Source organism: Tigriopus californicus, chromosome 7, assembly GCF_007210705.1.
Source record: "Tigriopus californicus strain San Diego chromosome 7, Tcal_SD_v2.1, whole genome shotgun sequence".
In the NCBI taxonomy this organism is placed as follows: Eukaryota; Metazoa; Arthropoda; class Copepoda; order Harpacticoida; family Harpacticidae; genus Tigriopus; species Tigriopus californicus.
In genome coordinates, this window is record NC_081446.1 from 367,782 (window position 1) to 380,675 (window position 12,894).

At 42.9% G+C, this 12,894-nt stretch overlaps 2 protein-coding genes across 2 annotated transcripts; one reads left to right on the forward strand and one right to left on the reverse strand.

Moving 5' to 3' along the window:
- Window positions 1-3,584, forward strand: LOC131883491 (phosphatidylserine synthase-like; the record flags this gene model as incomplete). Its single annotated transcript, XM_059230973.1, is given in 6 exon segments — window positions 1-255; window positions 492-650; window positions 897-1,001; window positions 1,066-1,367; window positions 2,869-3,167; window positions 3,227-3,584. Coding segments are annotated over 6 exon segments (1,179 nt in total), but the record flags the coding sequence as incomplete, so codon positions are not given.
- An 11-nt stretch (window positions 3,585-3,595) lies between these two features.
- On the reverse strand, window positions 3,596-6,280 carry LOC131883487 (long-chain-fatty-acid--CoA ligase ACSBG2-like). The gene has a single exon (XM_059230970.1). The coding sequence runs from the start codon at window positions 5,882-5,884 to the stop codon at window positions 3,926-3,928; it is 1,959 nt and encodes a 652-aa protein (XP_059086953.1). The 5' UTR covers window positions 5,885-6,280; the 3' UTR covers window positions 3,596-3,925.
- Window positions 6,281-12,894: the final 6,614 nt, after the last annotated feature.

Sequence of the window (12,894 nt, forward strand, 5' to 3'; positions counted from 1 at the left end):
CAAGGCGATTACCGCTCCAATATATTTGCCGGACTATGCGGGGTGGTCTTTTTCTTCTTGATCATCTCGGCCTTGGCCTTTCCCAATGGGCCCTTCACCCGGCCACATCCCATTCTCTGGCGAATCGTGTTCGGCATGTCCGTGCTCTACTTGCTCATGGTGCAGTTCTTCATCCAGCAGGATTACGAGACCATTCGCTCCCTCATCGTGTGGTTCGATCCCATGATGGCCAACTACACCATAGACACCGAAAAGGTACGTAAAACGCCTGACATTGGGAGATCTCATTGGAACCTCAAAAGAGGACGACGATTCGTTCATGTTCATAATCTATGTTGGTGAATAAGAATTGACCTGTATACTGGCCCCGTTTTTATGGTGAAGAGACCCAATTGATTGGAAAGATTGACACCTTTCGAGTTACCGTCACCCCTTTTAGACAACGAAAAGATCAATGATGTTCTAAAATGTTGCTTTTGTTTTCGTTCTAGGAGTATGGGGCGGACTGCTGGGACGTGACCTTTGATCGGATTTACGCCCATCTGGATTGGTTTGCCTTCGGTCATTATTGGGGTTGGGGCATGAAGGCCCTGATCATTCGACATTATGGCATCTGCTGGAGCATCTCCATCATGTGGGAGCTCACCGAGGTAAGTCGGAGACTATTGGGAGGGAACATACCATGGCTTCTAATACTTATATACATATGTGATAGCATTTAGTGATCAAACGGGTAAGTAGGTGTCTGTGGTTGTGGGTCCAATTTCTTTCTGCCTTTCAATTCCTTTTCCTCAGTTGAAAGCATATTTACATTGTCCAGAGAATCCAATTTGGTCCAGGGTTGTGTTTCAAAAAGATTTACCATCGTCCGGAGCTGAACCATCCTCTCCTTTTAGATGGTTTTTGGGCATCTCCTGCCCAATTTCTACGAATGCTGGTGGGACAACTTGTGCCTAGACGTGCTTCTCTGTAACGGTTTGGGCATCTTCACTGGCATGCAGGTATGAATGGAATGGCATTATGTATTCGATTTTTTGCCCTTACGGCCGGATATTTTGTGTTTAGGTTGTGCGATATTTCGAAATGAGAGAGCATCAGTGGGAAAGCATCAAAAACATCCCGACTCGATCGGGCAAGATCAAGCGTGCCCTACTCCAATTCACGCCTGAGAGCTTCTCGTCGGCCCGATGGTTGGACCCGTCTTGCTCGTGGATGCGATTGATTGCCGTGGCTCAATTCACGCTCATGTGGCAAATGGTGGAGTTGAACACGTTCTTTGTCAAGCACATCTTCCCCATGCCGGTCCAGCATCCGATTTGCGTGGCTCGCATCCTGGTTATGGGCCTAATGGCCGCTCCAGCCACCAGGTAAGACTGGCAAATAAGTTTTTTAGCCAGTTCATTATTAGATTAATCCGTTGGGTCTTGCGGAGGCCTTTGGAAAAAAAGGAGCAAGATAAGAATTAGCATTCTGAAGCAAAAAAAGGAGAACATGTGTTCCTTGAACCGACATTGGCTATGAGTTACAATGAATGTGTGTATCATATCAAATATCATCTCAGATTGACATGTACAATAATATGTAGGTTGTTTCGCGATGTCATAAGTCCGAACAAACGAGAGTAACGTGAAGAAGTCAGTTTTCTTTAGAAAATATTTTTTTGAGTTTTCACTCTTTAGGTATTAGTTTTGCTTTGAGAAGCTACAACATTTAGCACAGGTGTGTGTAATCGAGTACATTTGTTTCCTTGGGACCAACATTTAAGTACATTATGGCACTATTCATTCATGCCTAAACCTCTTAGTTGATTGATAAAAGAAAATAAAAGGTGCTGGATTGAACTGAAGACACTAAGATGCTTCATCTTTGGGACGAGACCTGCTGGCAAAAAAAATTGCACAAGGGTTTGATTTCAATTAGGAGTGCTCACCCTCATCGCTCACGGTACTTAAATTGACAATAAATATGCCTCAAGTGTGCTCTTACGACACTTGGTGATATATTTCACATCGTGAATACGGAAGTATTTCTTCTCTGATATAAGTTCTTTTCTATTCTATATAAAACATCCAGAACCTAAAAATCTAAAACAATTGTGGACTGCGGAAAATTACATGCTTGCAATTTTAAGCACAGATCAGATCTTACGATTCTTTGCACTCTATTGAATTTCCTTTAATTCAATCAAAAACATATTTTGTCCGACAAAATTGCTTTTGAAGGTCAGTTTGTTGACGACAGAGTGGTTTTTTATACATCCCCCAAAAAACCATTTCAGGCAAATCTTTTGTCCTTTTTTTTGATGCTACCTTCAAACTGAATTTTCTACTCAATGGGTTTTCATACTGACATGCTGCGGATTTATTCCCGGCAGACGTATGGAAGTCGGCAGAACAAGAAATTGATGAAAAAGTGCTTTATCAGACTGGACTGGGTTAACAAACGTCAAGTGATCAAAATATGTTCATGAAATTATAGAATAGAAATACAATTTCAAGGGCCAGCTCGGTCTGCCAACTCAAATTCGTTGGTAGACCAAATGTCATAAAAAGATGTAAGGTAATAAATAGACGAATTATAACCTTTCATTTTCATAGTACTGGGGATTGCATTCCCTATAGCGATTAGAAAAGCCCGTGGAAAAATAAGGCAAAAAAATAAATAGATGAATACCTTTTTGGCCTAAGATCGAATTTTTGATGAAATAAAGAATAGATCTTTCTTGCTCTTACCTTTCATGAGAAATTCATTGAGAGGTAAATTAAAAGATACGCAACAGAAGTGTGAACACCGTGTTATACGGCAGTTTGTCCACTGTACAAACGTTCCTGCTCACGAAATTATTTTTTCCCGTTTTTCTCCCTGCAGACAATACTATACGTACATCACGGACAAGGAATGTGATCGCTTGGGTAGTCAGGTCTGGGTATTTATCGCCATAGCCATGTCTGAGCTGATCTTTCACATCAAGTTCGGATTGGACTTTTTCTCCAACACCCAGATCTCCAAGATGCTCATTTGGGTGGTTCTAAACATTGTGATCTCGTGCTCAGGGTTGTATGTGAGCACGTTGATCTACAAATGGCGCTTTCAAAACGAACCCAGTTATGACAAGATCCATTTGAATCATCCCCCGGATTCACCTAGTCGTAACACCAGATCTCAAGGTAGCTAATCCAGTTTTGAATGTTAACCTTATCTGAATCTCAAAAATGTGTTTTTGCAGTCAAAGATGTTGGCTCGTTATCTGGATCCCTCCGTCAGAGAAAACCATTGGAAGATTAATCTCAGCCAATAATTATAAGGGGAAAAATCCACTCGCATTCAAGGAAACCTTCGATTTTCCTCCACAATAACTAGTTTACACTACCTCCCTTTGGCTCATTTCTATCACTCCAAGAAAAATGAATTTTATAATTCAGAATTATCTCAGTTACCCGACCGGCCTCCACTCCCCCTTTTCCACTAGTCTTGTTATCATATAATGCTCTTCATATCCCTCTATCACGCTTGCCCATTCATTTCGATTTAGTGATGTTCTCTTATCCTCCAATGCATCATTGAAATAGACGCCTAAAACAATACGAATCCGATATTCCGAGTGGGAATATAATTTATTCTTGAGAAAATAACATTGCTGATATCTATCTTTAAAGCGGAACGAGCCAACTCAATTGATCATCTGGATGGTTGTAGCAAACGAAAGCTATAAGATCGCTCGACTACTTCAGGAAATATAGTTGTGGGAAGAAACAGCCCCTGGGGCTGAATGAGAATTGTCTCCTCTGTGGTTCAGTACATTATGCTAAGTAATACTCGGGGTTCAAGTGAGTGATTTCCGGATTATATGTGTGTGTGTGTGTGTATGCTGATCTGGGATCTTGGAATTGAGCATGCAATCGTCAGAAGGTTCATGCGCTCCTCATTAGCAGTTGTAGAAGTTCCGAATCTGTGTGTCGAATCGTTTCTCCACGAAATGACGCTTCAATTTCAAGGTGGGCCCGAGTTCACCTCCGGGAACACTGAAATCCGTCGGCAAGAGATTCCATTTCTGGATGCGTTGAGCGTTGGACGTGGATTGCTGGTTGGTTCGATCCACGCCCTCCTGGATAGCTTTCCGTACAATATCATCGTTGACGGCATCTTCGATAGTCTTGGCCTTGGAGCCGATATCCTTGCACCAATCTAAGGCCGGCGGCGCCAAGGTTGACTTGGGTTCCAAAGTGTCAGGATCCACATCCACCTTTAATGTGAGGAGGCAGGAGAGGAACTTCTTCTTGTCCCCGATGACCATGGCATTGGATAGAGCGGGTATTTCCTTCTTCAAGACGTCTTCGATCAAAACGGGAGGGATATTCTCCCCACCCGCCGTGATGATCAGTTCCTTGATGCGTCCGGTTATCTTGTAATATCCATCGGTCAATTCTTTACCAATATCTCCAGAGTGAAGCCACCCTTCATCGTCAATCACCTCTTTGGTCTTGTCTTCATTGAACAGATAGCCCATCATGATGTTCCGGCTGCTCATGAGCACCTCGCCATTGCCATCCGGATCGGGTTCATGGATCTTGGTGTGGCAGCCATCTAATGAGGGACCAATGGAACCGAGACGATGCTGACCGGGTCGGTTCCCGGTGTGGGGCCCGGACGTCTCGCTCATGCCATAGCATTCATGGAGTGGAATATCCAGGCTCAGGAAGTATTCGAAAGTCTCTTTGGCCATGGGAGCCGCACCCACGCCCAGAATCCGGCATTTGTCAAAACCCAGGTTTTCTTTGACCTTCGAGAAGACCAATTTCTTGGCCAAGGGGTAGGAGTAGCCGTCGGTGGTGGCTTGGCCTTCCAAGGTTCGCAAATTGTGCTGCAAACCGGTTCGTTTGGCCCAATCGGCCACCAATCGCTTGACCGCCCCACTGCTTTTGCCCATTTGAACCATCTTCTCCTGGATCTTCTCGAAGATTCGGGGCACACCGAAGAAAAATGTGGGACGCACTTCCCGCAGGGTATTGACCAACGAGCCTTTCATGGCGTTCTTATCAGCAAAGAAGACCGTGGCCTTGGCGGCCATGGGCATCCACACATCTATCATTTGCGCAGCTGAATGGCTCAAAGGCAGATAACTAATGAACGAATCCTCGGCCGTCACCCGCAAATACGAGGTGGCGATCCGGGCGGTCCACGTGAAGTTGTCGTGGGACATCATCACGCCCTTGGGCGAGCCCGTGGTGCCCGAGGTATAAATAAGTGAGCAACACTGATTGATGGCGATGTTTTTGAGCCTTTGCTCGAGTTCCTCGTCGGTCTGAGCCTCGCCCAATGCCATCAGTTGGGCCCAACTGATCACACCGGGCTTTTTGGGTGTGCCCGTATACTGAACCACGGCCTTGAGATGGGGCAAATCGGCCTGGATTTGTAAGATTTTGTCCAATTGTTTTTCATCCTCGACCACGAGGATGTTGGCCCGGCAATTGCGGGCAATATGCAAACAGGCTTCGGGACTGTTGGTGGTGTAGATCCCGGCGGAAAACCCGTGAGCCAGAATGGCGCCGTTCTGGGCAATGAACCATTCGGGGGCATTGAACCCGAGAATGCCCACCGAATGGTAAGGCGCCAATCCCAAGTGGATAAAGGCTTTGGCCACGGTGCGGGAAGCGGCTTGATACTCCTTGTAGGTCCAATTCAGCCAGACCCCATCTCTTTTGACGGACAAGGCCAATTTATCGGGCACCTCGTCAGCCGCTCGTTTGAGTAAAGTGGGCACGGAGAGGGGCGGCACGGCGCTGCTCGAGGCCATTTCCCGGAGTTGTACCGCCCCATCCGGCTGGGTGGTCCATAACGAATTGGCCGGGATCAGTTGATCCGGACCCGTCTGATGTCCCGTCATGCTCGTGCCAATCGGGAGGCAGGCCACGTGAGAAAGATTCCGTCGAGAACGACCCTCACTAACAATCGGCAAGTTCACGTTACGTAACTCCAGTGTCGTCTAAGAGATCTTCAGATATGGAAGAAATATGAATCAATCAATTCTGCTTTAGCGTCTGGCCTCTGAAACCACGGCGAGGAGTGTGAAACCTCGATATATTAAGTTATTAAGAACCAGCAAAGGAAAATCTAGGGAAAGGTCGGCCTGGGCGGTCGGTCACAGCGCTCCTCTGGGTCTTTCACGCTCCAGCCAATGAACGCACTGAGGACGAGGAACAGTAGGAACAGGAGGAGGCACGGCTCAATGGAGGTTTCAGGGAGGAAGACGGACGGACGAGAGAACTTCCACAGTGCTCTCCTTCCTCAACTCCTCTATGGACTTGAGCCGACTTGAGCCGTCCATGCCGAAAGAGAAAGAGAGACACAGTGTTTCCAGTTGAAAAGAGAGGAAAGGCCAATACCGCTAGATTGACAGATAGGTATAGCGATTGAGTCAAAATCCTCCTCCCCCCTTATTATCATTGTATTCTCATTTAAGTGCGTCATTCAGCTTCCTGGATAGGATCGAGTTCTCGACACTTCAGACAAATTCTAGACACCTTGGGTTTGGCCTGAACTTTCAAGTTCATCACCCAAATGCATTTTACCTGATCATTTCAGTAGAAATGAGTGGGTTGTTTTGCCCGGATGAATAGATAGAATCACATAAGTACAAACTGGAAAGGCGCAACCTTATGGGAAAGTGCGCAAGACATGGAGGCACTAGACAGAAAGGCAGGATGATTCAGAGGAGGAGACGGGAATATGGCGTGATCTTTTTCAGACGGAAGGCCACGAAGTTTGAACGAACGAACGTACTTCGTTCGACCAATCACGTGATGGCACAACAGGCCTAGCAAAAATCTGCCATACTGTCACACAGTGGATACATGTGGTGTGCCCGATGAACAGCCAGAGTATTGTTCCGAGCAGACACGTCATCTCAAGCCAAAGGAAACTTTTTTGTCTTTCGTCATCCTTGCGTGGACTTTTTTTGGCATCTCGAGGGTCAGGAGTTCAATGGTGGAGAGGGTCGGATGACTGGATTGTGTAGTAGGCATGGCATGATGTGGGCATGGGATGTTGAGGCAACGGGATCAATAACGTACGTACTACTTGCACTTCCGTTGATTATTGTATGGAATAAGTGCTTGAGTACTTGTTGAAGCGTCAGAGTTACTACGAATGGGCATTAGGCCTAGTACACAACGGTTCGGCAAACTTGTGGGACAATGGCATGATTTGTCGTTGCCCGAATAAAGAATCGATCGAGGATGCCAGAGGAAAAACAGCAATGATGTGGGCCAAAGGCGCCTTACGAGCACCCTTGCCCTTTGAACGTTGAACGGGATGACACTTCAATAATGCGGATCGGTTCAACAGTCCGAGTTTTTAAGGGTCGTTTTGAGACTGTCTCAAAGATCAAAACCCAGAAACGATTCATCGCTTTATCAAGTCAAGGGCTTGTGAAATGACCAAAGTCCAGAAAAAATATGATTTTGGAACTTGAGCAGAGTCGGACATTATATGTTGTCCACCCCCGACATGATAAACCAAGTTTTCAATGAAATGACAAATTCAATGCAAGATGTTTGTGATTGAATACAGATAGAAGGATGCATCGCTGAGTATTTTTTAAATGCTTTATATACTCTTTTGAGTATACAAGATATTTTAGGATAAATAATATGTTTCATCGTGCTTTCCTGACATCAACAAGATTAGCGAGTTCTTGAGAGCAAAACTGAAACAGATATGTTTGTATGTAAAGGCTATCTCTTGTGTGAATCTAATAAATCTCGTTCGATCCCACCTATCAATCGAATACAGTAAATCAGAATCCTTGTGTTTCTTACCAGTGCACACGGGTCGACAAAACTCCGTCCACATTTGGGTGACATCGTGCAAATTCAGTCGATTGTCCGACAAAGTCATAATTTTACTGTCACTGCCGGCATCAATCCGCATGTGCAATATCCGCAGTCCCTTGGCATCTTGGAGCGTGGTCAAGGACTTGGAGCTGCTCAATAGCCCCGGAAGAGGGCGATCCCGGCGAGTCGGGGGCGGTCGACTCACAGGTCGCCTGAATGGGACAGGCGTTATTCTGAAATCGAGCTGTGACGGCTCACAAATTTCAGGGGATCTGGAGAAGAGCGAGTTGTGGAAATTAGCCTGTATGAACGCGGTAATTATATGGGTTCGATTTTGCAATGACAGTTGGAGCCAAAACAATCAATGAGTTGAAAACATCATACATTAAATAGCAATATAAATGATATCAATCATCACATGTGTTTTAAAAATGCACTTGAAATTTCTCCGATATCGAGTACTCAAAGCTGCAAAGTATATATATTTTTTGGATTGCTATTATAAGTGGTATAATTGAAAGATTTATGCTTGATTTCAAATGGCTATTTGCGATGAATGTTAAATGAAATTGTTATAAATGTCTTTAATTTCTAATCACTAAAATATCTGAGCAACTGACTACGTGTTCATCGTAGCATCAAATAAAGGATTTCTAATTTTCATCATTCATCTCTCGATATGATAACTTGATAAACAAAAGTATCAACGTGTATGGATCTGGCTGCCTTGGAATGTATATTTATTGGGTTGAAGTCGAGAAATCAGCCTCCAGCAAACTTATCTTATTGTGTCAAATGCCTACAATCAGCGCATTCCAGGACAATTGAAACCCATCTGGATGTTTCGGTTTTTGAAACATTGATCATTGCCTAAACATTGCATGGAAATTACCCTTTGGTCAATTGATAGCTTGCTTGCCATTCAAAACGTATACATCGTGTGTGTTTTAAAAAAAAAAGGTTTCCATCCACTGATAAGTACAGGGTGTTGCAAAAAGAAATGGAAAGTATTGAGGAACAATGGGCTCAATCATCGCATCCACTCATATTATCATGATGCAAATACATTCCCATTTGAAATCTCAAAAAATCATATTCTAAACGTTCAATGCGCAATTTCTTTGGAGTACGAGTTTTTACAATTTCAAAACGTGGATGACTGAGGTATAAGCCACTACAGACAGGACACGGCAAATACACGTTCAATTTTGTAAAAAAAAAAAAAATGGTCAGCTTTAACGACATTCTGCAAGCTCAACCACGACCGAGATGATCGGCTGTTCCCTTTCTTTCGCACCACCCTGTAGACCCGTTCGCTTTTCCGACTTCAACACCAAACTAAACATCGAGTTTGTGTGGGCAGTGCTTGTTGAGCTCTGTCTAACCTTTGGGATGGGCGGCTAGTTGCCAGAGCTCTCCGTGGTCATGTGCGTAGATCTGTTTGTGATGTGGGTCCCCTCATCGTCCAAGGTCAGACAAATGCACCTGATTGGCGTGCTTCAGGGATTGGGTACCCACCCAAAACTGACTGGTCGTGTCCGTCTCGGCTTCGACCGCACACAGAGCACGACACTGAAACTCTAGCCCGTAGATTAGGCCTTCTTCGCCCGTGGCATCTGCATCACTTCCGATTAACTGAAGGAGCTTTCGTGGCAGACTTAATTGACACTGCGTTATTGTTGATCCTCGAAGGATCCAAGTCTTTTTCTTCGTTGATTCTCACCCGAGGTTGCGTGAATGTAGGTTGCTAGTTGATCAGTCAGAGCATCCTTGGAACGCTTGGAACTCATGCATCTCAATGTCTTGAATGAGTCATTTCAGTACTTTTATGTTCACATGATTTATGATTATGATTTGATGAGTCAGCTGCAATGAAATACCCTTTCTACTTCATTGAGTTGTTACGTTGATATAGCAATTAAGTCTATATGTAAACTGAATTGATCATGTGACTAGATAGTATTATCAACAAGGATGTGCAAAAAGTGCATCTATATGTTTAGAAATTGCCAATAATGCAAACAAGCATGCAAAAACCCGTCCATAATGCAAATACTTGTTTAAATCACAAGAAATTTTTTTGAGTGGGTTGAACATTTACTAATTCATCTGCACAATTTGAAGGAAAAAAAAACCCTCATTTGTTACAGAAATTGAATCACTCAATCTAACAGGTGTGTATGAGGACTCGTACTTTGCCAGAATGGCATTTTCTGCAGTTGTTTTCTGCCAGTTGTTTTAAGACTTACAATATTTTGTGAAAGGAGAGGACATTGAGCTTGAATAAACTATAACAGCTGAAAAGTCAATCCTTAATAAATAAGTTCTTTTTTTCCATTAACAAAACTAAATATCAGGGTAATGCTTATTACACAAACGCTTGATTTCTAGATGAGACAAATTGTTTTTTGCTAATTAAGAGTAATGAGTAGTGATTTGCTCCCAACCTCAAAGGGAAGCTCTCCATTAATGCACAAGAACTGGATTGACTGCAAAACGATCTTGCACACACATTCAACATACAACCAATGAAGTATTAGCTAACTAATTAACTAACTTCAGTTCGGGAACTACATTCACCAATCCACCTTCAGTACATTTTTTTGACGCAAACTCTTTTCCTTTAATCACGAAATCTCTAGTTAATATACGAAGAAAATGAACCAAAACACAAACTAAGAAGTAAACACATGTTTGTTGTGAGAGGGATAGGGATGCTGGGAGGTACGTAGAGCAATACAAAAAGGTCTGTTCGATTTTGAAATGGGCGACACTGACGCCAGTAAGTTAATCCATAAACCACTGAAAATTAAGTTTTCAGTGGTCTATGGTAAATCCTTGCGTTTCTCCTTGCGTGTCTGCTTGCAAAAACTGAAGTCACATGGCCTTCATTCAAGAATCCTTCTTTGGATGCGTCATTCGTACACGTGGGAGTCACTAGTGTGCCAAAATACAGCAAGCTTCGATGACGGTTGGATGAGACCACAGGGTTGGGTAATTGTACATAAAGTGCCACATGTTTTATTCTCCTCATCTCCCTTGAGGCTCACCAGACCGACTCCAATATTGACCACCATCACATCGAGTGCTCCACCAGTCATTCATTTCTTTCCAAATTGGATCGCAATAGGAATGGGCATAATTAAGATCGAGTTATACAAGCAAACGAGCGAGGTCTATGGCATTAAACAGTTTGAGAACCGAAAATGCGTCCAGCCTGGGAAGCCAGAAGAAATTTCGCTTAGATATGTAAATGAATAATTAGGCGCGACCACATTTGAAAATAACTGGGTCTGCACTGTCTGCGGTACTACACAAATATCAATTGAAAAGACATAAACAAGACGCTAGAAATTAGTTTGAAAACAATCAAAGGTTCCGAAAATATTTACTGGAATATCATGGAGACAACTGACACCTACTAAACTATTTTCTTTTGACTTCATACCCAGATCCATGCACGAGGGAAATTTTAATCATGCAAACAAAGTCCCCAAAAGTGAGTGAATAAATTGTAGAAAGGTCTAGCAAAAGCAAATCGCATTTGCTGACTTTTGGCCGGGCCCAGTGATAATGAGTTATTAATGACAAGACCCATGCACGCTCAATCAATAAATCCAAGATAAGGTTACTCAACAAACCAATCTAAGATAAGACTCTTAAATCAATGAAATAATTGCCGCCATAAATGTCCAGTTTTGCCTCCGTTTTTTAACACTGACTCAAGGTGACCACAAATCACTTACGCGGTGGTTATATTCCAATGGCCATAAATAGGCGCCCCTAAACTTTAATAAATTCAATTCTTGTTGATATGACGTTCATTTTTGAGCCCATGAAAAGGAGAGCATGCGAAATTTCTGGCCAGTGATTATACCCAAGCATGGTTCATCGTTAGAAAGTCTCCCCAAAACATGTTGAGCAAAGGGGCTCGACAGCTTCGAAAAGTAAACATTTTTCAAGGGTGACTAATTTTGCTTTTGGCCCATTCTTTAGCGAAGTCATGTTAGGTGAAACATTCTTTTTTATATAATCTTAGCCATTCAATTTTGTTTGATAAATGGTTATTAAATGAAAGAAGCGGCAATCTCTTTTGAAATCTAGCATGGGGGCAATTTGGAAGGTTTATTGCATCCAGGCAATCATCAAGTTTAACATACATAGGGGATTGCCGACAGTAGCTTGAAAGTTATGCACTGGTCTGAACGTTTTTTCCTTCTAGCCAGAATGCGATGCAAAAAGGATTCTAATTGTGATTGATTCTGAAATGGCTACAAAAATGTCGTATTGTAGTAACATTTTTTGGACAAAATTATTGACTAGAACGTCTGAAACTTTGACCTTGAAAATGACGTGTTCCGTTCAGTTTGAATCTCCCGCCTCTATCGCCTTTTCACTTTGACAGGATAGCTTACTCTAGTTTACTCCTTTGACTTTGCTTACCCTTGATAAACGTTATTCTCCACCGATTAGTTGGCGGTGCACATTTTTAAATTTGTGACAAACTGTTAGAAAGTTTGGAGAGAGACCTTAAAGGCTATTAATATCGTTTAGGTTGGATAGGTTAGGTAAGGTTAGATTAGGTTTGATAAGGTTAGGTTGAGTTTAAAAAAGTAGCACTGCAAACTAATCGGTGTACAATAACGTTTACCCTTGCCCTTGCATTTTGTGACGTAAGGCCGCTGAATCTTAATAGAAATCTTGTTATATTTACTCTAATTGAGTGCAGAGAAGTGTTTTGTTTTAAATGGGACACTCAACTAGAACGACAGATGAAAACTAAATAGGTCAGTCACGAAAACCCATTTTACCAGGTGTCCATATATTGTAATGCTTAGTCGGATGATGCAAAATGGTTTGCAAATCTGAGTCTTGACAGCCATGGAGTGCAGTATATCCATAAAAAAATAACGTGAGTTTATCGACCAATTTCATAACATTGGCAATTGATACGCCGACCAACTTGAGAAACCATCGGAAAGATATATTATCTGACGTGTATGTTGCACTAACATTCAATTCATGTTTTCCCGATGATTCGCTTGAAATGACATGATTAAAC